Here is a 27,085-nt window from a genome sequence, read left to right as displayed (position 1 = left end):
TGTTACTATGTACTAGTTACTTCATCTTTCTGAGTCTTTTGCTTTATTTGTAAAGTGGCTGATCATCCAGGTTTCTACCAACCTGAGTTAATTTATGATAAAATTCTACCTTAGAAACTATGTTGGAAATTTAATAAAGTCAATTAATAGTATAGTTTCACTTTTAGGCAAATCTCAAGAAATAGCAACAGTAAACAAATTGGTTAGGTCTAGAAGTTGTTGATTGTTATTTCCAATTGCATGAGGTGCAAAGGTGAGACTTACTTAGAAACTTCTTTAGGCTTGTCAAATGATTATGTGGTATATGTTGTTTATAAGTAATGATAGACTTGTCCATTGCTCAAGAGAAAAACCAGAATAATATGTCAGATACTTTTTATTTTCTTCTGTGTATAAACCATGAATAGCATTCTCTTGAGTTAAAGTCTGTGATTGTGGTCTCCTGCTTTATGTGTTATAATTGCTGTAGAATTTATACACTGCTTTCTAGTCACCATTTTTGAACTTTTGCCCTCATCTTTTCACCTTTTTTCATGGGTAGTTGACACTACAGAGGGAATATCTGTATAGAATTCATACTAGAAAGTGGTAAAGTACAGGATATATTCATTATTAGGAAGAAATAAAAATATTACCATTTAGACATATATATTTGATATATATTATAATAAGGATGTCATATTTTCCTGATGTGAGAAGAATTCATGTCTTGCATGTGGAGAGAGAAAGATTTAGATTTGTTTATTCTTTTGCAGATTGATTTGATACATGGAAATGTTTTCTTACTGATTTTTCCTGTGACATTTTGACTGTGTTTTGCACATAGGAAATAATGTTTAATAATCTCTAGAGGCAGAAATCAAAACTTTAATTCCATAAAATACTAATTTTATTGTCGACAGACTTTTTGCAGTGTCCATGGTGAACATTATACTCCTGCCTTAAAATGTGAAGTAAATGGAGAAGAGAAAGAGACTTCCAGTGTTCACACTTCTGAAAATCAAGAACTGGGATTGCAGGATTATAGATGTGAAGTCCAAGGTAATAAAGGCTTTACTGCATTGTTGAACAGAGTATTTAATTTTCTTAAATGAATTGATAATAAACTATTTCCATTAATTCTTGATTTAATCACTTAGCTGATTTGAGTTTATCTCAGCATATTTTTTCAGGTTCATGAAATCTTACCTTTAATGTACATTTTTAGTTTTACAATGCAGTAATTATGATAAAAAGAAAACCAAAGCTGTCTACAAATTTTCTTGCCTCTTTATCCTCTGTTCCTCTATTTCCATCTTTTCCTCGCTATAATTCTTAATTTTATACCATAGATCCAAACCTTTAAAAGTCATTGTATTTTTTGAATAAGTTTATGTCAGGGGTTTATTTTTATAAAAAGAATAAGACATTCAGTTATCTTTATTAATAGAAATCCTACATTAGTTCATTTTTACAACTTGCAGTCTCAGTAACTAGTATTGAAACGGTATGGATCTAACAGAAGCAGAAGATATTCAGAAGAGGTGGCAAGAATATGCAGAAGAACTATGCAAAAAAGATCTAATGACCCAGATAATCATGATGGTGTGAACACTCACCTACAGCAGACATCCTGGAATGCCAAGTCAAGTGGGCCTTAGGAAGCATCACTACGAACAAAGCTAGTGGAGGTGATGGAATTTTGGTTGAGCTATTTCAAATCCTAAAAGATGATGCTGTTAAATTGCTACACTCAGTATGTCAGCAAATTTGGAAAACTCAGCATTGCCTACAGGACTGGAAAAGGTCAGTTTTTATTCCAACCCCAAAGAAAGGCAATGCCAAAGAATGTTCAAACTACTGCACAATTGCACTCATCTCATATGCTAGCAAAGTAATGCTCAAAATTCTCCAAGCCAGGCTTCAGCACTATGTGAAGTGAGAACTCCAGATGTTCAAGCTGGATTTAGAAAAGGCAGAGGAACCAGAGATCAAATTGCCAACATCCGTTAGATCACAGAAAAAGCAAGAGAGTTCCAGAAAAATTTCTGCTTCATTGACTACACCAAATCCGTTGACTGTGTGGAATACGACAAACTGTAGAAATTCTGAAAGAGATGGGAATACCAGACCACCTGACCTGCCTCCTGAGAAATCTGTGTGCAGGTAAAGAAGCAGCATTTAGAACTGGGCATGGAAAAACAGACTGCTTCCAAATTGGAAAAGGAATATGTCAAGGCTGTATATTGTCACCCTGCTAATTTAACTTATATGCAGACACAGTACGTCATGAGAAACGCTAGGCTGGATGAAGCACAAGCTGGAATCAAGATTGCCAGGAGAAATATCAGTACCCTCAGATATACAGATAACACCATCCTTATGGCAGGAAACAAAAAGGATCTAAAGTGCCTCTTGATCAAAGTGAAAGAGGAGAGTGAAAAAGCTGACTTAAAACTCAGCACTCAAAAAACAAAGATCATGGCGTCTGGTCCCATCACTTAGTGGCAAATAGATGGGGAAACAATGGAAACAGTGACAGACTTCTTTTCTTAGGCTCCAGAATCATTGCAGATGGTGATTGCAGCTGTGATATTAAAAGATGCTTGCTCCTTGGAAGAAAAGCTATGACCAACCTAGACTGCGTAAAGCAGAGATACTACTTTGTTGACAAAGGTCCATCTAATCAGAGTTACAGTTTTTCTAGGAATCATGTACAGATGTGAGAGTTGAACCATAAAGAAAGCTGAGCACTGAAGAATTGATGCTTTTGAACCTGTGGTGTTGAAGACTCTTGAGAGTCCCTTGGACTGCAAGGAGATCCAACCAATCAATCCTAAAGGAAGTCAGTCCTGAATATTCATTGCTGAAGCTGAAGCTTCAATACTTTGGCCACCTGATGGGAGGAACTGAGTTATGGGAAAAGACCCTGATGCTGAGAAAGATTGAAGGCAGGAGGATAATGGGACGACAGAGGATGAGATGGTTGGGTGGCATCACCAACTCAGTGGATATGAGTTTGAGCAAGCTCTAGGAGTTGGTGATAGGCAGGGAAGCCTGGCATGCTGCAGTCCATGGGGTTGCAAAGAGTCGGACATGACTGGGCGACTGAACTGAACTGATCCCTTCACAAATGTTTCCTACCCTTGTTCAAAGGGTATGAATAATGAACAACAATTGGTATGAATAATGAACCAAGGTGTACAAGTTAATGAATACCAATAGAAGTTATCATATTTTGATATAAAATTGTTAATCTTTGTAGCATGTGTTCCACATTAATGAGATTTTTGTTACTAAATACATGAATTTTATTTCCAGCAGGCAATTTTTTTAAAGTTATGAATAGATTAATAATGCTTATTGAAAGAAGCAGACTTTTACTGTAAGTGAATTTATTATAATTTTTTATCATTTAGATTTTCAAGAAAATATGCAAACTCTTCTCAGCAAAGCAGCAGAAGCATACAGCAGACTCGTGGTACTTCAGTCACGATTAAGTAAAGTATGGAAAATGTGTAATAATGTTTGCATTTCTTGTATTACCTGCTATTTTGTGAGTTACTTTATCAACCGAAAATTTCTAAAATGAGTAAACATGAAAAGAAAATTAGGGGAAAGTGACATATGTTTATAGTATCAGTGAGCTGAGGGAGTCTTTACCCCTTTAGGGAGCTTTTAAAATCAAGATAAAGTTAAAATATTTATAAAATGTCAAATTGTAAACTTTGTTAAACAGTTGCATTTAATTTGACATAATAACGTTTTTTTAAAGCAGTGAGTCTCTTTTAAACAATAATAATAATTAGCTGTTTAGAACATAGCTAATTAGTTTTACATCATGTTATATATATTTAGAAATGTGTTTATAAAAAGCTATGTAAGAGAGTATAGAGGCGTCATATAATTTATTAGCTATTTCAGAAAAAATGACATACGTTAGCAAAGATTAAGTATTGTAATCCTCATGTTGTATGAAAAAAGTACCAGAAAAATCTCTGTTTGCTTATTTGGGTAATTTTTCACGTCATTGTGTTAAAATATTTGGGCAGAGTTGAAGGATGTAACTGATTGAAAGTTATAGTGCTGATAGTCTGGCTAAAATTCTCTTTCTGTTTCTTCTTTCTGTTCCCCTCCTCCTTTTCCCCTCTTTCTCCTTTCCCCCCTCTTTCTTCCTCTTTCTGTGCCATTAAAGCACAACCGTATTCAGTCTTTTATAAAAGATGTAAACCTATTTCAGTATCTTCCAGATAGCTTGGAGGAGGACAGGCAGGTAGGCTAAAAGCCCTTCTTTAATTTTACCTTTCTCGACCATTGCTTCCATTCGTAGCTAGAATATTTAGCCCTATTCAGGTCATCGTACAACTCTCATACCAGTACCCTTTGTAGTGTAGACTTCTTCTTTTTCTGCTGCCCTTATCCTACCTCTCGAGGCCCTTTTCCTCCACTCATGCTTGGGTTTCTGAGGGCTGGTAAAAAATGAGATGGTGATATGGCTCGGTGACGCTGCAGTCATGGTCTCTGACTGTCACTGACAGTTCTTTTATGTGGTCGTTCATTCTCTCATAGTCTCCTCAGTAGATGTTACCTAACTTTACAACTTCCCTAGTTATAAAGTCATTCTTTCCATTTCTGCTCCCCTTTTTTTCCTTCACAGATAGCCTTATTTCCCATTTTTTGGTATTAAACTTAACAGTTATAAGCTATCTCACCTTGCTACCTGTGGACCAATATGCATTTCTTTAAACGTGAAAATACCCTAATTTATTTTTCTCTGTCTCAGAAGAAGTTGTCCCTTTTCACAACCAAGGTTAAGTTATTTTCTGTGCTTTTGTTGACATCCCCTTCTACCTCCTCCAAGATTGGGAGCCTGTTTCTTCTGTCCCTTCTGTGTTTATTTTCAGGTGCTTTGTTTGTCTGTTTCTGTCCTTCATTTGCCTTCCATATTGCTCTTGCCTCCACTGTTCAGAACATAACCAATTTTCCCTGAATCCGGTACCTTCTTTGTGGTTCTCTTTCCTTCATTGCCATATTATTTGAAGGAAAGAAGAGACTGCAGTTTCCCACCTCTTGCTGTCTCTTCTGCCCACCTGTAAACAAGCTCCCAGCCCATGCTTTGCTGAACTTTCTTTAGCAGAAGTTACCAGTGAATTCTTAATCATCAAATGTCCTTTCTGCTTTCTTACCTTCCTTCGTTGTTTTCTTTCTTTCTTTTAAAAATGTGTTGCTTTTCCTTATGACAGTGCATAGTGGAGACTATTAAATAGTGTAGGAGGACTTGCAGTAAACAAGTAACTACAGTGATGTTTGTCATTTTGCCTCTTTCCTCTGAAGACAGTGAGTGGGAAATGGTTTCTTTTGATGAGTCACAGGTGTCCCTTCCCTGGTGCTGGAGTGTGGGAGCCTGCTCTGGAACAGACACCCACACTCGGCTCCTTAGTTCTCCCCAGACACGTCTTTCAGTTTCTCTTTAGAAAAACTTTTACCTGCCACCAGACGTCTGCCTGGCTGGGTCAGCAGAAAAGGCTGTGCTGTGATTGGTTAAGGGTTGATATATTCGTTTTCTGATCTCTGCCTGTCATTGATCGCTCTGAGCCTAGGGTCTTTCTAGGGTTCTGCTAGGCAGTTAACTGTCTCCTATACCTGCGGCTCCCTTCAGGTGTGCTTTAGGCTGCTGTTTCCCCCTTCCTTCTTGCTTAATCGCCGTTCTGCCACCCTTTTCTGTTGAAATCTACTGGTCTCTTTCAGTTTTTGGTTTATTATGGATTTATCTTTTACAGATTCATTGTCATTTTAATTGAGTCCCGGGGAAAGAGGAGAGGTGTATGTCAGAGATCATAAACGTAAATGCCTACGTGGGCTCAGCTCATAAAATAAATGAAGAAGGCCAAGTGAAAGCTGGGAAAGTGAAACCTGGAGAAAACATACTTCATTTAAAGGGGACAGAGGCTGCTCGGCTTCACATGCTGTCACATGTAGGAATGGGGCCTAGTGGTCCTTCTTTCAGTTCATCGACTTTAGGATCGAATCTTATGTGAAGTCCTTCTGCCTTTTTAAATATTGGGAAAGATTAAAAATTAAAAAAATTTTTTTTCTAATTAGGAAGCAATTAGGGAAAAAAAAAAACGCAAGAAAAACTGTTTGGTACCCAAAAGAAGACTTCTGTAGCCAGGAATGAAAGTCAGATCTCTACGTTACCACCTTAGGTATAAACAAATACTCAGTGTACCTTCAGCTAAGTAAGTAAATAAGTGTTGGTTGCTCAGTCATGCCCCATTCTTTGCGACCCCATGGACAGCAGCCCCTCAGGCCCCTCTTCCCTGGGATTCTCCAGGCAAGAATACTGGAGTGGGTTGCCATTTCCTTCTCCAGGGGATCTTCCCGACCCAGAGGTCGAACCCAGGTTTCCTGCACTGCAGGCAGATTCTTTACCGACTGAGCTACAAGAGAAGCCCAATTTCTTAATTCTACTTTTATTTTTTATTTTGTAGTATTAGCTCTTCTCTTAGAATATTTTCTTCCCTTAATTTATGTAACTTTAGTTCTGTGGCTTTTAAAGCCTTCATTGTGGGTTTTGCCCACCCACTTACAGTCACCAAGAATCTCTACTTGATCCACTAATTATGGTGTATGCAGGTGTGACGACATGTGATATGTCCACCAGGCTAACCCCACTACATCCTTCAAAGTCAGGCAGTCTTCTCTTGATTTTCATTTCCTCTTAGCACAGTGCTTTGTTTAGCACATGGTAAAGGTTTACTGTGCGTTTGCTGAATGAATTGACAGTGTTGAAAGGTAGAGCTGAAGACTGAAGTATTTACCTGATGGGCTTTATTTTCTCTGGAAAGTTGGAGGCAGATTCTTGGTGGAAATGTACATGGGGTTAGGAGTCAGGTAGAGGATTTGAGGAGAGTAGTACCGACTGAAATGGCCTTCTTGGGAAGTGCATTCTATCCTGGTGCTCAGCTCCGTCTGCAGAGCTCTTTGCTCACCTGGCATAGCAGATCCACACTCTGACCTTGCTTCTAAGGCGCTCTCTCGTCTATGTCTGCCTTCTCCCCCTAGCGTACACAGTGTCCCCTGTCCCTCAGGACCACTGTCTTCACCACTGATAGCAGGCCACCCTTTCAGGAATGCGCCTGCTCGTCCTTCCTTGGAGCCTTGCCTAATCATTGACCAAAACGATGAGGGCCCAAACCAAATTTGACTTCCTCCATCAGACCCCTACCAGTCTCTTGTGTTATCACCCTTTAGTCACATGTTATAGTTTAATGCATTGTTAATTATTTGATTTTACTTCCCCAATTAGTTGATAAATTCTGTGAGGGCAGATGTGCCGTGTATATGTGTGTGCGTTTTTCCCGCTGATCCTATGTTCTTACTCTCCCTTGTCACGGTGCTTGCCATCTGGTAGACTGAGACTTAAATGGCTGAGGATCGACTTAAGCAATACGCATGCACGTCTGACAGGTTGCTGCCTAGGTTAGTGGTTCAGGGAGGAAGCTGAGGTTTACCTGCTCTTGCTGTTTCCTTCCTTTTGTATAAAGAGTGGCACACATTTGTCAGCTGCCTGATTGTATGTAGGTTACATTCAGAGATTAATAGCAGATATGTTATCGAGTATTCATAATATAAAATTTACTCTGGATGAATTGAAATTTCAAAGATTAAGTCATGTTTTAAATATTTTTATGAACGTTGTACCAAAATTCTGTGTGGCTCCTGTTTTTATAGTTAGATCACATTCCTTCTAGATATGAAAGAACATTGTATTTAGTAATATAATTTCAGTCCCTGTGAAGGGAATGTGATGTGAGTCACTGTGTCAGAGTGTGGAATAATGTGGAAGGGAAAATATCTGTATCAGAATGGTACAGTTATGGGTGATTTGGGAAAGAAAAAAATACCTTTTTAAAGATAAAGTTGCTTTGTATAGTTTCCACAATCCTGAGTCATATATCTATGTCACTGTTTTTCTTCTGTTATTTTTCATAGATTAAGAGACAGCAGGCACGTGATATGAAACTTGAATTTGCAGAAGTGAACCTGCCAAAAAAGCAAACAGACTTTTTATCAACTCATCCTCAGATGACCAATTTGCAAGACATTGGTAAATTTGGATTATATACCGTAATGTGGTTTTTTGTATCAAATGTTCAGTAATTTGACTTCAGTAAAAAGACATAAAATTGGTAGATATAGTGGTATTGCTGCCATGAAGATAGAAAAATGATCTTGATTCACACGATTCATGTTTGCTTATCATGTCTATATGAGTTTAAATTGATACCCGAGTTATACTACTAAAAAACATTATCTTTCAAAGAAGAATGAATATTCCCCTACTTCAAAAGAGTGATTTTGGTATTTCATTGAGAAGTCTTTATTGAAATGTGTATTTTCTTCTATTCATATAACTTAGATGTTAGTCATAAAAGCAAGTTATCTACGCTGCAAGATACTGAAAAAATGAAACAACTTGAAGGACAGGTTCAAGAATTAGAAAGCCGCGTATCCTCTTTGCAGCAGCAATTGAAAGAAACTGAAGAAAATTATGAGGCAGAGATTCATTCTTTGCAAGAAAGGCTTCAAGCTGTTAATGAGTCCACAGTTCAGCCAAGGTATCCATCAACCTTTAAGTTCATTCAGTAGTATTTGTAGTTTAGTAGCAGTCATAATATGGTTGTTTTAAGAAAAAAATGTAACTTATGCAACTTTGCTTGAAAGAGACAAGCTGTAGCATTGTCAAGAAATACGAACAGGAGGTAATTCTTCATCTCTGAAATGTGTGAAGTAAAGGTGAGTGTAAACAAGATTTATTTTATAATAGGAATATTAATTACAGCTTTATTTTATCAAGAGGCTCTTTGTTACGAATATGCTGAGTTACACCAGGTGGTGTGCACATGTTTGTTTTTTATTGTGTGCTTAGTTTTGGCTACTTTGATATGGGCGATACACAAAGGATACAAGGTATGATCACTCCAGTGATAGCTAGACTTTCTCCGCCTGGTCGTCTCATCCTTGGACTCACCATATCCGGAATACCCACTCTGACTCTCCCCTCAAAATCTGTGCCTTCGGCAGCCATCTGACTCCCTCTGTGGTGACTCCCCTTCCAAACCACGCTTCCAGTCTGTCAAGAAACCCTGTCACCTCTATTTCCAAGACAAACCTAAACTGTGCCGCTTCTCACCAGGCCCCTAGTCCCTGCCATCATCTTGTCTCACTTACATCACTGCCTTTATCCTAACTCTTCCCTAGAGTCTGTTCTCTGCAGTTCCAAAGCTTTAAGACAAGTCACGTCACTCCAGTGCTCTCCTGCCCTTACTGTGCCTTACCGGATCCTTACTTACTGGGTCCTGTCTCTGAATCTGCGCCCTGCCGCCTTGCTTGTGCCTTACTGCTGTACTGCCTCATAGTCTCCTCGAGATCCTCAAGCTGTCAGGATGCTCCTGCTTGTGAATCTCTCTTCTCATTGCTGTCCCTTCTGCCTGGGTTCATCTTTCTCTAGGTTATTTGCATGCCCGACACACTCAGCTCTTCGAGTGTTTGCTCAGGTGCCATGTTCTCATGGGGCCTGTCCTGTTCACCTGATTCAAACTAAAATCACCCCTTAGAACTCTACACATCAGTTTCCTGCTTCGTTTTTCTATACTGCAGCCCACCAGGCTCCCCCGTCCCTGGGATTCTCCAGGCAAGAATACTGGAGTGGGTTGCCATTTCCTTCTCCAATATTAATGTATGTTACATATATTTTGTTGTTGTTCGGTCACTAAGTTGTGTCCAACCCATGGACTGTAGCCTGCCAGGCTCCTCTGTCCATGGGACTTCCCAGGCAAGAATACTGGAATGGGTTGCCATTTCCTCCTCCAGGGGATCTTACCAACCCAGGGATCAAACCCACATCCCTTGCTTGGCAGGCAAATGCTTTACCACTGAGCCACCTGGGAAGTGTGTTTTATATATATGTAACTATAAAGATAAGTGTATATATATGTATTTATATATATATGTGTGTGTCTATATATATATATATAGATAGGAGGGAATGTTTATATATTTGTTTATATTTTCTGTCCCCTGTGTTGGACTTCAGACTTTGTTAAGGGAATTTTTGTCTATGTAGTTTCCTATATCCCAAATCCTATAATAATTCCCTATGAATAGTTGGTGCTCAGTAAATATTTGTTAAAATGATTGAACAACTTACAATTTAGTTGGGATATGTGTTGTAGTATTTAACTAGCTCTATAAAGTCCTCGGGCTTTCCTGGCGGCTCAGACGTTAAAGTGTCTGCCCGCAATGCAGGAGACCGGGTTCAGTTCCTGGGTCGGAAAGATCCCTTGGAGAAGGAAATGGCAACCCACTTCAGTATTCTTGCCTGGAGAATCCCACGGACAGAGGAGCTTGGTAAGCTACAATCCACGGGGTCGCAAAGAGTCGGACACGACTGAGCGACTTCACTATAAAGTCCTCAGAGTTTTAACCTAACTGACTGGCTCTGCTGCTCTAGCACTTATGTCTCCATAAGTACTTGTTACTGAAACCTGAAGACAGAGTTTTTGTGTTTTGTTGTGTGTGTGTGTTGAAGACAAACCACTGAGTTTCCTCACTTCTTTGGAAGCACTCTGCTTCTGCTGCTTTCATTCAGTGTCTGTATATAGGCTTTGGAATTATTTATCCCACATTGGCACAGCCTTACAAAGCTTCCGTTTTATTTGAGGTCATTGGTTCCCAAACTTTACGATGCATCGAAAACATTGGAGGTTTTTGAAATTTAAACTATTTTTTGACTACGTAAAATTGCAGATTACTGGATTTCACATTTGAAGCATGAGTAGATTCAATAGCTTTGACATAGATTCTGATCATTTGTATTTATAACAAGATAGTTCTGAGGCAGGCAGTCCATAGATTGACATTTGGAAACTGTTACTTTAGATTTTTTGATATGAAAGAAAATAGGTAAATAACAAGAACTCATAACCATTTAACATATTTCAAGTAGCCTTCCTTTAATTAGTGATGTTTTCTCTCTGAAGCATGAAGAAAAGGAAGAGTTCTGGAAGAGTAGATCTGCTTCGCTGTTCCTACACTTGGGATTTTGTGAGCTTATTGTGCTTTTCAGAGTTTCTGAAATGCACAATCGAAATGTGTTAACAGTACCTTTCAACCAAAACCATTAGTTTTCTCTCAGACCCCACCAGTGACTGCCATATTGACTGCCATATTCTCTCCTGCAGCGGCTGCTGCTCAGTCGCGTCAGTCGTGTCTGACTCTGTGCGACCCCATAGACAGCAGCCCACCTGTCCCTGGGATTCTCCAGGCAAGAACACTGGAGTGGGTTGCCATTTCCTTCTCCAATGCATGAAAGTGAAAAGTGAAAGTGAAGTCGCTCAGTCGTGTCCGACTCTTAGCAACCCCATGGACTGCAGCCTACCAGGCTCCTCCATCCGTGGGGTTCTCCAGGCAAGAGTACTGGAGTGGGTTGCCATTGCCTTCTCCTATGAACATGTAATTAAAGTTATTTCTTGTGAAATACCACTACATATTTGGAAACAGCTATAGCACTTTTTGAATAAAGAGTATATTGTTCTTCTAATATAGACTTGAAATAGTTTATGAAAAATAATTGTCATTCATTTAACAAATACTTGGTAATGTTATCCTCGAAGCCTCTTGGGGCAATAGTATGGAGTTGAAACAGCCATGGGCTTTAGAATCAGACAGACCTGTATTTGACTCCCAGTTGGACCCTTGAGCCGCCATTTCATCTTAGGCAGATACTTAAACAACTCTAAGTAATATGTGCTGTGCTCAGTCGAGTCCAACCTTTTGTGACCCCATGGACTGCACACCACCAGGCTCTTCTGTCCATGGGATTCTCCAACAAGAATATTGGAATGGTTGCCATTTCCTTCTGCAGGGGATCTTCCCAACTCAAGGATTGAACTCACATCTTCTCCATTGGCAGGTGGATTCTTTACCACTGAGCCACCTCTTTGAAACACATGTCTAAGTAATATTGAGGATAAAAACTACCTTAAGACCGTGAGGGTTAAAAGAAACCATGACTGGAAAGTCAGTCAGTCGCTCAGTCATGTTCGACTCTTTGACCCCATGGACTGCAGGACACCAGGCTTCCCTGTCCGTCACAAACTACCAGAGCTTGCTCAAACTCATGTTGGTGATGTCATCCAGTCATCTCATCCTCTGTCATCCCCTTCTCCTCCTGCCTTCAGTCTTCCCAGCATTAGGATCTTTTTCAGGGAGTCAGTTCTTCCCATCAGGTGGCCAAAGTATTGGAGTTTCAGCTTCAGCATCAGTCCTTCCAGTGAATATTCAGGACTGATTTCCTTTAGTCTAACAGGTTTGATCTCCTTGCAGTCCAAAGGACTCTCAAGAGTCTTCTCCAACACCACAATTCAAAAGCATCAATTCTTTGGTGCTCAGCTTTCTTTACAGTCCAGCTCTCACATTCATACATGACTACTGGAAAATCCATAGCTTTGACTAGATGTACCTTTGTTGGCAGAGTAATGTCTCTGCCTTTTAATATGCTGTCTGGGTTGGCCATAGCTTTTCTTCCAAGGAGCAAGTGTCTTTTAATTTCATGACTGCAGTGATTTTGGAGCCCCAAAATGTAAAATCTCTCACTGTTTCCATAGTTTCCCCATTTATTTGCCATGAAGTGATGGGACTTGATGCCGTTATCTTAGTTTTCTGAATGTTGAGTTTTAAGCCAAGCTTTTCACTCTCTTCTTTCACCTTCATCAAGAGGCTCTTTAGTTCCTCTTCACTTTCTGCCATAAGGATGGTGTCATCTGAGGTTATTGATATTTCTCCCAGCAATCTTGATTCCAACTTGTGCTTCATCCAGCCCAGCATTTCACAGGATGTACTCTGCATGTAAGTTAAATAAGCAGAGTGACAATATACAGCCTTGACATACTCCTTTCCCTATTTGGAACCAGTCCGTTGGTCCATGTCCAGTTTTAACTGTTGCTTCTTGACCTGCATGCAGGTTTCTCAGGAGTCAGGTAAGGTGGTCCGGTATTCCCATCTCTTGAAGAATTTTCCACCATTTGTTGTGATCTACAGAGTCAAAGTCCTTGGCGTAATCAATAAAGCAGAAGTAGATGTTTTTCTGAAACTCTTGCTTTATCTATGATCCAGTGGATGTTGTCAGTTGGATCTGTGGTTCCTCTGCCTTTTCTAAATCCAGCTTGAATATCTGGAAGTTTCTCGGTTCACGTACTGTTGAAGCCTGGCTTGGAGAATTTTGAGCATTAACTTTGCTAGCGTGTGAGATGAGTGCAATTGTGCAGTAATTTGAGCATTCTTTGGCATTGCCTTTCTTTGGGATTGGAATGAAGGCTTCCTTTTCCAGTCCTGTAACTGGAAAGAGACTTGGCTAAATGTTGTGGAGAAAACTTTAGATGTTTGTAAAGTCACCCTTTACCTCAAGGGGCTTCCTTGGTAGCTCAGATGGTACAGAATCTGCCTGCAGTGCAGAGACCCCAGTTTGACTCCTGGGTCAGGAAGATCTCCTGGAGAGGGATAGGCTGCCCACTCCAGCATTCTTGGGCTTCCCTCATGGCTCAGCTCGTAAAGAATCCGCCTGCAGGGTGGAAGACCTCGGTTCAGTCCCTGGGCTGGGAAGATCCCCTGGAGAAGGGAACGGCTACCCTCTCCAGTATTCTGACCGGGAGAATTCCATGAACGATAGAGTTCCTGGGGTCAGCAAGAGTCACACACAACTGAGCAACTGACACCTCACTTCACTTACCTCAAGGGACTTCAGGCCAATCATTGAAATGATATTTATTCGTAGAACAATAATTTCTTTAGTGATTAGGGAATATAATGTGATGAGACAGCCAAAGTGCTGGAATACAAAGCCATGAGTGTGTGGCATTTTTCAGTGCCCATTGCTGCACATTTTTGTGATGATGCTTTTTGCAGTGGCTCCAGGGGAAATGGAAATAAAGGGACGACTGTGAGATGTTGGGATGGAAGGAATCTTTGGAGCAAAACAGGAAAGATGACCTGTATGGTTTGAGCTAGAGAATATGAAGGCTTATGATGTGTTAATATGAGTAAAGAAATCATGCAGGTGGAAGGTTAGGACCTTAATTATAAGATGGAAACAGTGAATTTGATTTTAGCTAGTCTATTTTTTTGAATTTGGGATAAACATTTTCAAAGGCTATAAAGCTACAGAGTTAAGTCATTGTGAACTCGGCAGCACTTTTTTTTTTTTTTTTTAGTTTGAGTCTCTAATGCTGGATAAATAAATAGTCAGGGGGATCTTTCATGGGCTGTGAAAATGAGACATGAAGCAAAGGATCAGAACAGTGTTTGCATGAAGCTATGAAGATACAGATGAAATGATAAAAAAGATAAACAAACCCGGAAAGGGCAGAGAATAAAGACAAGAAAAATGAGTTTTTACGATAATTTAACATGAATATAGAAGATGTATAGGGAGTTCACAACAGAAGAAATTTTTATGGCCAGTAGCACAAAGAATGCTACTTCTTTGTACATGCCTATTTGAAAGAATGTATAATCTCAAAAATAAAGACATACATCTTCTAAGAAAGTTTTAAGGTCATTGAGACTCTCTGTTGTTGAAGTTTTGAGAAAATACTTAAATGGTATGATTATGGAATTAATGTAACTTTTTCAAATATGGCAGCATGTTAAAATTTTAAAAATTAAAATTATAAGATTTTATCATGTAGAAACATCTATAGATGTATGCAGAGATACATTTATGAGATCTCTATTGTAGCACTACTTGTAGTAGTGAACATTTGGAAGTGACCCAGTACAATACAGAATAAAGACGTGAATACCAAAAGATACATGAATACATGAAAAACAAAACATTTCAGAAGTAGTTATGAATAAAACTGAGAATGCTTCTCACTGTCACTACGCCCCTATTCCACTGGAGGCAATCACTGTTACTTTTGATATGTATTCTTCTAGACTTTTTTCACTCTGCATGTGTGTGTAAAGTTTTAATAAAAATTAGATTTTATAAACTTGCTTCCTCTATAATAGCATAGGTAACTTTTAAAAAATATCTATACTTATAAACAGCTCCATGTCATACATTTGTTGTAGACTTTATAAAATGGCATAAAATTCAGGGATAATCTGTTCAATATTCATGTAATTCTACTGCTTTTAAGTGAAAAAGTTAGTCAAAGATAATGAGCTATGTTACAATGCCCTGCTGCCCCACCACGCATTTCATGCACGCGGTAATTTTACTAGCAGTGAAATTCACACACAGCACTGATCCTTTCATCCTCTTTTGTTTATATTTAGCTTCTTCGTTGATTCAGTGGTGATTACTGAGTCTGATGTACAGAAAGCAACATACCCAGCAAGTTGTCTAGAACAGAACATAGATGGCACTGCAGAGGTATTTTTAAACTGTTATGTACACTAGTTGTATTTTTGTTACTGTCATTTTTATGTCAGTGATTTAATAATTATTCAATAAATAGTTGCCGAGAATTAAGTATAGTAAAAATGAGAGTAAAGAGCCAGAAGAATATATAAGTGAAGAAATTTGATATACTGTAATGGGTTTCCATTGGGTCCTCCAGGGAATCTTCCCAGCCCAGGGATTGAACCCGAGTCTCCTGCATTGGCAGACGGGTTTTTTTACCATTAGTGCCACTTTGGAAGCCTGATGTACTTTCATAGCATAGGAAAAACACAAAAAAGTTAAAATTTTAAGAGGTTTTATTTCCCCCTAAATATATTCTAGTTTAAAATTTGTCTTGTTTTATATAACATGGGCTGTATATAGCGAGTTAATTTCAGTGCCCTGAACTTTACAACAGATTAGTTTCAAAAAAGAGAAACAGCTTTTCTTCCTGCCATGAGAAGTTGAACTAGACTATCTCTAGAGTATTCTTTAGGAATTCCCAAAATTCAATACGCTAGGGCTAGGACATTGGATAAGGCTTTTTCCAGCACAGGCCACACAGTATAGAAAAGCCCCTCATCTTTTCCAGTATATCTCATCTAGCCAAACCACCTTTTGCTTCTCCTCAACACTGTGTGTATTCCCATGTGGCCACTTTTCCCAAGCATAACTAAAACCCTGGGCTTCATTCAGTAAATTTTTAGTTCTTAAGTAGTATCTTTTCTTCCTCACTCTATAACTGTACATTAGTAATTGTAAGCATGGTTCTCAGTTTGCATTTTAAACTTCACAGTAGTAAGTACAACTAGTTGAGTAGAATTATTCCCTAGAACTGTTGCTTTTAATTGAGCAGCAATTTATTTACTTATTAAAGCTTTTAAGAAACTTTCTAAAGAATAGAAATCTTTTGAGAAAAGTTTAAAAATAAGTACTGTATAATTATTATAAATAAATATGTCATATTTGCTTTTTAATTTAGTATCCTGGTGAATTTGGAGTGAAAAAGGAAACAAATATGGTTAAGTTGCTGGAAAAACAGTACCAGGAACGATTAGAAGAAGAAGTAGCTAAGGTAAGTTTATAGTTTATTTGAAAGATAATATTGTTTTTATTCTTGTTCAGGCTTCAAAAATATATAGATTTTATTGATGATAAAGCACTGGTTTTTGTTGTAAATTTTACACGTAGCTCTTTAAGTTGTCAGATACTGTAACTATCCATAGTTGCCTTAGAATGGAATGTTCTGTGAATTGTTCTGTGAGAAAAGCATTCTTCTCTTGATGTAGAATAGCAGTTAGAAACTTGTCGGAATTATAAATTACCTTGTGAGTAGCACCATAGGCAGGATTTTGGCCTTCCTCAAAGGTAGAAGGTGTGATAGGAAATGAGAAAGGAAATGCTTGGTCTTTTATATTAAAGCGTTAGTTTTGCCACCTCCTCCCAGAGAAATAGTACATGTGTGCATGCTCAGTCACTCAGTGGTGTCCAGCTCTTTGCGACCCGTGGACTGTAGCCTGCCAGTCTCCTCTGTCCATGGGATTTTCCAGGCAGGAACACTGAAGTGGGTTGCCATTTCCTCCTCCAGGAGGTCTCCCGACCCAAGGATCAAACTCACATCTCTGTGTCTCCCCTATTACCAGGTGAATTCTTTACCACTGAGCCATCTGAAAAGTCTGTTTCCTGAAATATAGGGATTATTTAGGGATTGATGGAAGCCTGTACCCAACTTCATTCCTTCATCCTTCTCCTGAGGCAAAAAGGCTGCTGTAGTCCATAGGAAAGAGAGCCTTGGGCTTTGTGGGAATTTTGATGGAGAGAATTTTCACCTGCAGGTAGAATGTATAACTGAAGATAATCACTCTCCTGCTTGCCACAAAGTAATGGATTCTGGAAAAGCTTGGCTCAGAAACGCGTCTGGACCCCAGAAGGGAGATCAGATGTGGTCTCCTGTAAGTGTGGGGTTCTTCCTCTGAGAGCCCAAGGGGAACTGAATAGGTAGACTGTGGCTTTCCTGAGCTTGACCTGGGGGATGCATGGAGTCCAGGGGGCCATGAGGCTTCCTCCAGGTGCCTCTTTAGGGGGCTTGCAGCCTGCTTGCTTCTGCACCACTGACCTGCTAAGTCACTTCAGTCGTGTCCGACTCTGTGCGACCCCATAGACGGCAGCCCACCAGGCTCCCCCATCCCTGGGATTCTCCAGGCAAGAACACTGGAGTGGGTTGCCATTTCCTTCTCCAGTGCATGAAAGTGAAAGTAAAGTCGCTCAGTTGTGCCCGACTCTTAGCGACCCCATGGACTGCAGCCTACCAGGCTCCTCCGTCCATGGGATTTTCCAGGCAAGAGTACTGGAGTGGGGTACCATTGCCTTCCCTGCACCACTGACCTAGCAGGTAGAAACTGTGTCACCTTGCCCTGCTTCGGGAACCGCTGAACTTAGGGTACTGGATCCGAGTCCAAAGTAACCAACAAATAAAAAACAGAAGTGACTGTGATGTTTATGACTATAGATGCTCTTAGCTGCTATGCCCAGAACTATTCTTGTAAACTCCTGAATACCACATGTACTACCTACTATACCATATGATTCCATTTCTTTGTCTCTGAATTCTCTTTTAAAATGCATATTCCCGTTTGGGTTCTTATTTTGGAATAGTTGGATTCTGAGTTTGTCTTGCTTGTTTTTCATAGTATTTAAACTGTTCTAGTGTAACAGTCCTACTGGAGTATATGCGTTTTAGTGGAGGAGGAGGGATAGAATTTACAGGAAATGCATAAAGAACTAGATTAAACATAAATTAGACGAGGTGGTCAATGCTCAAGGAAATATGTGGGCCATAAGGACCTACTCACTTCCATATTTGAATTGAATAATTTTGTTCAAAGTGAACAGTGAGGCACCAGGACGCCTCTGGCAGTCCAGTGGTTAAGTCTTCCAGTGCAGGGGGTTCAGGTTCAGTCCCTGGTCAAGGAGCTTGTATCTCACATGCCTTATAGCCAAAAAAAAAAAAAAAGAAGCCAGAAAACAGAAACAACAGTGTAACAAATTCAATAAAGACTTTTAAAATGGTCAAAAAAAAACCTTTTAAAAAAAAAAAAGTGAAGCACCACCACTTTTATACAGTTTTTACTATCTAGTTCTTCTAGAGAGTTGCAGGGTTTTCTCTTTTACTTACCTCTCACATAAATTTCTCAAGTGAAATGTTTGTAGCAGGGCATCCTAGTATAGCAGTTAAGAATATGAGGTTTGGGATAGGATTAGATTTGCAGTCTTAGGAAAGTTACTTAACTAGTCAGTCTAGTTAAAAGAGGAGAATAATAGAAGTAATAGTAATTCTTGTGAAGGTTCAGTGAGCTAATACATACAAGGCACCTATTTTGTGTTATATTGTTCTCAGTAGTGCCTGACTCTGCCACCACATGGACTGCAGCACACCAGGCCTCCCTGTCCTTCACCATCTCCTGGAGCTTACTCAGATTCATGTCCATTGAGTCCGTGATACCATCCAACCATCTCATCCTTTGATGTCCCCTTTTCCTCCTACCTTCAGTCTTACCCAGCGTCAGGGTCTTTCCCAATAAGTCAGCTGTTTGCATCATGTGGCCAAAGTATTGGAGCTTCAGGCTCAGCATCAGTTTAGGACCGATTTCCTCTAGGGTTGACTGGTTTGATATCCTTGCAGTCCAACAGACTCTGAAGAGTCTTCTCCAACTCCGACAGTTCAAAAACATCAATTCTTTGGTGCTCAGCCTTCTTTATGGTCCAGCTTTCACATCCATACATGACTACTGGAAAAACCATAGCTTCTACTATATGGACCTTTGTCAGCAAGTAATGTCTCTGCTTTTTAATATGCTGTCTTGGTTTGTCATAGTTTTTCTTCCAAGGAGTAAGCGTCTTTTAATTTCATGGCTGCAGTCACCATCTGCAGTGATTTTGGAGCCCAAGAAAATAAAGTTTGTCACTTTTTCCATTTTTTTCCCGTCTATTTGCCATGAAGTGATGAGACTGGATGCCATAAGACACCTGGAAGATAATAAAGACTCGTAAATGACATGTTTTAAAGTAGTCTTACTACTGTGCTAATGGTGATGACATAAATATGTTTTGTGGAGCATCATTTATCAAGCGTATAGCAGATCACTAGAGCACGGGTCAATGAAGACCATTCCAGAGGCAGCCAAGAAATTGAATTGGCCACAAAGTTTATTCAGTTTTTCCATAACATCTTACAGAAAAACCCAAATGAACTCTTTGGCCAACCCAATACTGCGATCCAAAAGACAACACATGATGGCCCAGCTTGATCCTAGAATAGTTTATGAAGAATGAAAGTTGCTCAGTGGTGTCCTATACTTGGGACCCAGTGAACTGTAGCCTGCCAGGCTCCTCTGTCCGTGGAATTCTCCAGGCAAGAATACTGGAGTGGGTAACCATTCTCTTCTCCAGGGGATCTTCCTGACCCAGGGAGCAAACCCACGTCTTCTGCATTGCAGGCAGATTCTGTACTATGTGAGCCACCAGTGAAGCCCCAGAATAGGACAGATTGTTTATATTAGTCACCAGGATAGATGGGGTTATGCTGACCCTATAAGAAGTTAGAAAAATATTGAGAAACATTCTTTTAAAAGCACAGAGTATATAGAAGAAACCAGTAGAGGTAGTGATTGCTGACATGGATAACATTAGATTCAACCTGTGATTTGGGCGTGTACTATTGAAAAAATAGACATTCGTTAACATTTCATTTCACTGCCAAGCAGTATTCTGAGTGCAGCGTATAGCAGAAGAAAAATAGATGAAATCATTGCTCCTGTTGACCTTAGATGTGTTGATGTTGTGTAGTCACTAAGTCATGTCCAACTCTTTAGTGTCCCTGTGGACTCTAGCCCGCTAGACTTCTCTGTCCATGGGCTTTCCCAGGTACGAATACTGGAGTGGGTTGCCATTTCCTTCTCTGGGGGATCTTCCCAGCCCAGGGATTGAACCCACGGGTCCTGTACTGGCAGGCGGATTCTTTACTAATGAGCCACCTGTGAAGCCCTGATCTTTTAATCCAGTTGGTACAAATAGGCAATGTACAAGAGTAATAGATACTATGAAGAGAAAAACGAACCAAGGTAGTAAGACTGGAAGATTCCGTGGGGAGTGAGGTGCTTTTGTTTTATATAGGGTAATCGCAGAAGGCTTCACTCTTGAACTGCCACGAGGGGAGAGTCCAGATGACGGCGGGAGAGTAAGTCGTAAAGAGAATAGATTGCGCACCTTTTAAGAAAGTAGGGTGCAAAAGAGAAGGTCAGCCGTTTTCCAGCGGATGTCTCCAAGAGGTGTCCACGGAGAATTGGTGAGAGTTTGGAAACCACCTACCCAGCTGCCAGCATTGCCGAGTGGGAGGATGGTTTGATTCAGTCCTGCAGCCTTTGTACTCATGGGTTCCATTTGGAGAACTGTTGTGAAACCCTGGTACAGATTTATTTCCTCAGCAGATGTAACTGGACACAGGAAGAGGAAATGCAGGGAAAGAGGGGCAAGGACTTCCCCTTCAAGGGAAGATAGTACTGCAGGTAATTTGATCTAAGCAACTGGGAGAATGGAGTTACTTAGGTGTTAGATGGAGGATCAAAACAAATACAAAGGAGTAGTTTTTGAAGAGGAGTGGGTAACTTAATATTCAAATTTTTATCCATTAAATGAAAAAGTCATTAATTATGTAAATATAAGGGATGAGAACATGATTGGATGTATAAATATAGAGTTCAGGAAGTAAGATAAAACTCGACATGGAAATACAGTAGTATCTAGAGTTGTGTTTTTCAAACTGTGATGTTATAACTTCTTCTTAAGGCATGTAATTTAATTTGGTTTGGTACAGGATTTTGATATTAATGGAAACATTCAATTATATAATAACAGACACACAAGGACTTGTTTCTGCTTTGGGTCACAGTATAAAATGTTTTATTTTTGTTGTTGTATGTGTGTGTTTACCATTGTTTCAGTAAGAAATATTGAAAAATATTAATATAGTGAGTGTAGACGGAGAAGGGGTCTGGAAACTGAGCCCAGAGGAGGCCACTGTTTGAGAGCAGAGAAGTGAGGAGGAACAAAGGACATGAAGAAGTGGTGCATTATGTGTGGGAATGAAAAGATTGCGTCAGAGAAGCCAATGATGGAAGTTTACTGTTGAGAATGTATTCAGCTTTGTCAGGTGTTTCTGATACAGTCTTGAAAGGTTGGAACTGCAAATTAACCATTGGATTTTACAGTGTGCAATCATCAGTGACTTTCACAAGAACACATTTGATGGAATGGTAGAGACAAACTGATTTGATTTGAGAGAGAGAGTACATCATGAGAAACGCTGGGTTGGAAGAAACACAAGCTGGAATCAAGATTGCCGGGAGAAATATCAATCACCTCAGATATGCAGATGACACCACCCTTATGGCAGAAAGTGAAGAGGAGCTAAAAAGCCTCTTGATGAAAGTGAAAGAGGAGAGTGACAAAGTTGGCTTAAAGCTCAACATTCAGAAAACAAAGATCATGGCATCCGGTCCCATCACTTCATGGGAAATAGATGGGGAAACAGTGGTAACAGTGTCAGACTTTATTTTTGTGGGCTCCAAAATCACTGCAGATGGTGACTGCAGCCATGAAATTAAAAGACGCTTACTCCTTGGAAGAAAAGTTATGACCAACCTAGATAGTATATTCAAAAGCAGAGACATGACTTTGCCGACTAAGGTCCGTCTAGTCAATGCTATGGTTTTTCCAGTGGTCATGTATGGATGTGAGAATTGGACTGTGAAGAAAGCTGAGTGCCAAAGAATTGACGCTTTTGAACTGTGTTGTTGGAGAAGACTCTTGAGAGTCCCTTGGACTGCAAGGAGATCCAACCAGTCCACCCTAAAGGAGATCAGTCCTGGGTGTTCATTGGAAGGACTGATGTTGAAGCTGAAACTCCAATACTTTGGCCACCTCATGCAGAGTCGGCTCATTGGAAAAGACTGTGATGCTGGGAGGGATTGGGGGCAGGAAGAGAAGGGGACGACCGAGGATGAGATGGCTGGATGGCATCATGGACTCGATGGACGTGAGTCTGAGTGAACTCCGGGAGTTGGTGATGGACAGGGAGGCCTGGTGTGCTGCAATTCATGGGGTCGCAAAGAGTCGGACACGACTGAGCGACTGAACTGAACTGAACTGAACTGAAGGAGAAGAATGAAGAAATGAATGATTCTGAGTTGTTTTTAAAGGGAGAGAAGTACAGTACTAACTAAAGAGTGATGTAGGGAATTGAGTGGTAGATTGTTGTTGCTGTTTTGTTTTTGTTTAAGATGAAAGATACCACATTGTGTTTCTATGCTGACAGAAGCGATTGAGGAGAGAAGGGAAAAAAAATAGCCTGTTTAAAGAGAGAGGGGAATAGTTGCTGGAGCAGTGTCCTTGAGCAGATGAGAAGAGTTGCAGATCCCCTGGAAAGCTGCCGTTAGATTGAAGCATGGTAGTTTAATTCATTGAAACAGGAAGGAAGGTAAGAATAGTTGACTCATGATTCAGGTATGTTTTCAGATGAAGTATTTGGAGACTGTGGAAGTTCTTTTCTGATTACTTCGATTTTTCTCAGTAAAAAGTGAACTCAGCACCTGAAAATGAGAAAGGAAGAGATGATGTTGGAGCTTTAAGGAGAAAGCACAGGGCTAAGAGAAGGAGGAAGAAATGGAAAAGACAAGGGAAATTGGGCAGAATCGCCCAGTATTACCAAGGGCTCATTTCAAGGACAGTGGTCATGATGTTAAAGTAAGACCAGTCAGCTTGTTTTTTCATTTTTCTCTTCAGTTAAGTTCAGCTGCACAGACACAGACTCAGTTCAGTTCAGTCGCTCAGTCGTGTCCGACTCTTTGTGACCTCATGAATCGCAGCACGCCAGGCCTCCCTGTCCATCACCATCTCCCGGAGTTCACTCAGACTCGCGTCCATCGAGTCAGTGATGCCATCCAGCCATATCATCCTGTCGTCCCCTTCTCCTCCTGCCCCCAATCCCTCCCAGCATCAGAGTCTTTTCCAATGAGTCAACTCTTCGCATGAGGTGGCCAAAGTACTGGAATCTCAGCTTCAGCATCATTCCTTCCAAAGAAATCCCAGGGCTGATCTCCTTCAGAATGGACTGGTTGGATCTCCTTGCAGTCCAAGGGACCCTCAAGAGTCTTCTCCAACACCACAGTTCAAACGCATCAATTCTTCGGCGCTCAGCCTTCTTCACAGTCCAACTCTCACATCCATACATGACCACAGGAAAAACCATAGCCTTGACTACATGGACCTTAGTCGGCAACGTAATGTGTCTGCTTTTGAATATACTATCTAGGTTGGTCATAACTTTTCTTCCAAGGAGTAAGCGTCTTTTAATTTCATGGCTGGAATCACCATCTGCAGTGATTTTGGAGCCCAAAAAATAAAGTCTGACACTGTTTCCACTGTTTCCCCATCTATTTCCCATGAAGTGATGGGACCGGATGCCATGATCTTCGTTTTCTGAATGTTGAGTTTTAAGCCAACTTTTTCACTCTCCTCTTTCACTTTCATCAAGAGGCTTTTTAGTTCCTCTTCACTTTCTGCCATAAGGGTGGTGTCATCTGCATATCTGAGGTTATTGATATTTCTCCCGGCAATCTTGACTAGGCAGAGTTAATTGTAAACATAGGTGGAATTTGGTTAGATGGTATGGTGGTGAATAGAAAGGAGAGAATTACAAGATAGTTAGTCTAGGCTTGGTTTTTATGTTTGTTTGGTTGGTTGGTTTTTTAGTTTCTAAAACACACGGTTCGTTTAATTATTTGTTATCCATTTATATTCTAAACATATATACAGATGAAAGTGATCTTTATAATGACCAATTTTTTAAAAATTTCATTTGTGACTTAACATCTGGTCAGATTTTTGTTTGAGCACCGAAAAACTGATGCTTTTGAAAACTGGTGTTGGAGGAGACTCTTGAGAGTCCCTTGTACTGCATGGAGATCAAACCAGTCAATCCTAAAGGAATCAGTCCTGAATATTCATTGGAAGGACTGATGCTGAAGCTGAAGCTCCAACACTTTGGCCACCTGATGCAAGGAGCCGACTCATTCTAAAAGACCCTGATGCTGAGAAAGAAAGCAAAAGGAGAAGGGGTTGGCAGAGGATGAGATGGTTAGGTAGCATCACCAACCAGGTGAACATGAATTTAAGCAAACGCCAAGAGATAGTGGAGGATAGAGGAGCCTGGCGTTCTGTAGTCCATGGAGTTGCAAAGAGTCAGGCATGACTGTAGTGCCTGAACAACAATAGTTGGTTCTCAAAGGCTTAGACTTCTCAGAGCCAAGGCTGCTGAACACAATTTCTAGGTACCTATGGTGGGTGGAACTAAAATAAGCAGGAATTAAGGATCATAGTTGAAGTGGAAAGTGAAATAGATATAGATTGAATTGTATCATCATGTTTACCAATGATGCCAAAAGCTCTTCTTCTTTGCATACCAGTAATATATCAAACCTCAGAGACAGGGTTTCGGATGAAAGAGAAAAGGATAGCTTTCTTGCGTTGCCAGGCAATAGGAGACAGAGCAGGCTCCTGCCCTCAAAAGCTGTGTGTCCCAATCTAGGAGGCTTTGATGCGGGGTTTTACAGCAATGGGGCGTCCTGGGTAGCACGGTGGCAAAGAATCCACCTGCCAGTGCTGCTGCTGCGGCTAAGCCGCTTCAGTCGTGTGCGACTCTGTGCGACCCCTTAGACGGCAGCCCCCCAGGCTCCCCCGTCCCTGGGATTCTCCAGGCAAGAACACTGGAGTGGGGTGCCATTTCCTTCTCCAGTGCGTGAAAGTGAAAAGTGAAAGTGACGTCGCTCAGTCGTGTCCGACTCTTAGCGACCCCACGGACGGCAGCCCACCAGGCTCCTCTGCCTGTGGGATTTTCCAGGCAAGAGTAGTGGAGTGGGTTGCCATTGCCTTCTCCCCCTACCAGTGCAGGAGATGCTATTTATAGCAGTGGTTTCAGGAATGGCGTTTCTGATAAGATGAGGGTGTGAGCTGGGCTTGCATTCCCTTCATCTCTCCTCAGGCGGTTGGTCTCCTTATCTTGAAGAGCTTCTCTGGTCCCGTTAACCAGCCTGAGCTTGTTTCTTGGCTGCTCCTTCCTTGACTAACAACTGTTCAAATCTGCCCTTTGGAACTCAGGGAAGGTCATGGAGTCTGGAGTTTTGCCTACAGGAAATGGGGACCAAAAAAGGCTTCCATGCCCAGGAACCCCACAGGGTCTCGCTCAGTTTCACTAATCACGCAAACCTAGTGCTGTGCTTCTGGGAATTTACTGCAAGAAAATTGGAAAGAATATGTGTATGATGTGGTTACAAAGATTTCATCACAGTGCTGTTTAAAATAGCCTTAAGGATGAATTAGTCTGAATGTCCAACATAGATAGTTGATTAAGTACATTTATAGTACATCTGTATAATATGAAATTTTAAACCCATTTAAAATTATATAGAAATGTATTTATTGACTTGAAAAGATATTTACTATAGTTATGAAAATAGGTTATAGTATTAGAATATGACTAAGAAAAATGTTTGCCTATATCTATTTATATCTATATCTAAATGTAAAGAAGAGGAAGAAGATTTGGAAATGTATGTATTAAAGTGTTAATAGTGATTTTTCTTGGAGGAAAGAAATATAAGGGCTTTTATTTCCTTTTTAATTTCTGTGCTAAACATTTACTGCTGTTATAGTAAGAGAATTTTTTTATAATTATTGATTTTAAAAAGGCAGGCAGTAAAACACTTTGATATTAGATTCATTTTAAAACAGAATCTTCTTATCACTTTATGCTGAGATTTCCTTTAGTTTAAAGCACGAGGCCATCTTTTTTACTAATTTATGTAGTTTTTAAGAGGAAACTTGGTTTTGTAATTCCTGCTAGTATTTACAGATCTAATCCTTTATTGAACTGAGTCCTTTTTGATTTCCTTATTTCTTCAGGTCATTGTGTCAATGAGTATAGCATTTGCTCAGCAAACTGAACTGTCTAGAATATCTGGGGAAAAAGAAGATACTCCATCATCAGAAGCATCTACTCTCTGTCAGCAAGAGCATTACTTAAATGAAATGAAATTATCACAAGGTCAGGCTGGTTTTCAGACTTTTGAGGCAACAGACAGGAAATTTAAAGAAGAATGTAAACCACTTAGTAAGGAGTTAGGAGAAGATGGAAAGGAAGTTCTGTTATCAAGCAAGGATCATCTCAACGATATACTAGAATCAAAGGACTGTGAACTGACTATTTCAGAAGAAATGTCCTCCAAAGATAGAACATTTATGGTCAGAGAATCTGTAAGTACGCTTCCTTGAGTATAAAAATTTATTTTAAAAATTGTGATTTTTCTCACTATAAAAATATTGACAGTAATGTTGCTTAATGGAGAAGATAAGTATTTGATTCAGACTTGACCTGTGACTTTTAAAGTGAGAGTGAAGTTGCTCAGTCGTGTCCGACTCTTTGTGACCCCATGGCCTGTAGCCTACCAGGTTCCACTGTCCATGGGATTTTCCAGGCAAGAGTACGGGAGTGGGTTACCATTTCCTTCTCCAGGAGACCTTCCTGACCCAGGGATTGAACCC

At 40.2% G+C, this 27,085-nt stretch overlaps 1 protein-coding gene across 3 annotated transcripts in view; it reads left to right on the top strand.

The window, feature by feature from the left end:
* The window catches only part of AKAP9 (A-kinase anchoring protein 9), a 171,666-nt gene that overhangs the window by 65,339 nt on the left and 79,242 nt on the right, over positions 1 to 27,085 (top strand). For all 3 annotated transcript variants that reach the window (XM_013963121.2, XM_013963119.2, XM_013963118.2), the window contains exons 11-17: positions 903 to 1,041; positions 3,399 to 3,484; positions 7,975 to 8,089; positions 8,402 to 8,600; positions 15,325 to 15,421; positions 16,413 to 16,505; positions 26,447 to 26,797. In XM_013963121.2, coding sequence (XP_013818575.2) covers positions 903 to 1,041; positions 3,399 to 3,484; positions 7,975 to 8,089; positions 8,402 to 8,600; positions 15,325 to 15,421; positions 16,413 to 16,505; positions 26,447 to 26,797 — 1,080 coding nt within the window. The remainder of the gene's footprint in view (positions 1 to 902; positions 1,042 to 3,398; positions 3,485 to 7,974; positions 8,090 to 8,401; positions 8,601 to 15,324; positions 15,422 to 16,412; positions 16,506 to 26,446; positions 26,798 to 27,085) is intronic.

Source organism: Capra hircus, chromosome 4 (genome assembly GCF_001704415.2).
Source record: "Capra hircus breed San Clemente chromosome 4, ASM170441v1, whole genome shotgun sequence".
Lineage (NCBI taxonomy): Eukaryota > Metazoa > Chordata > Mammalia > Artiodactyla > Bovidae > Capra > Capra hircus.
Note: the sequence above shows the minus strand (reverse complement) of the source record. Positions and strands in the feature narration are given on the sequence as shown.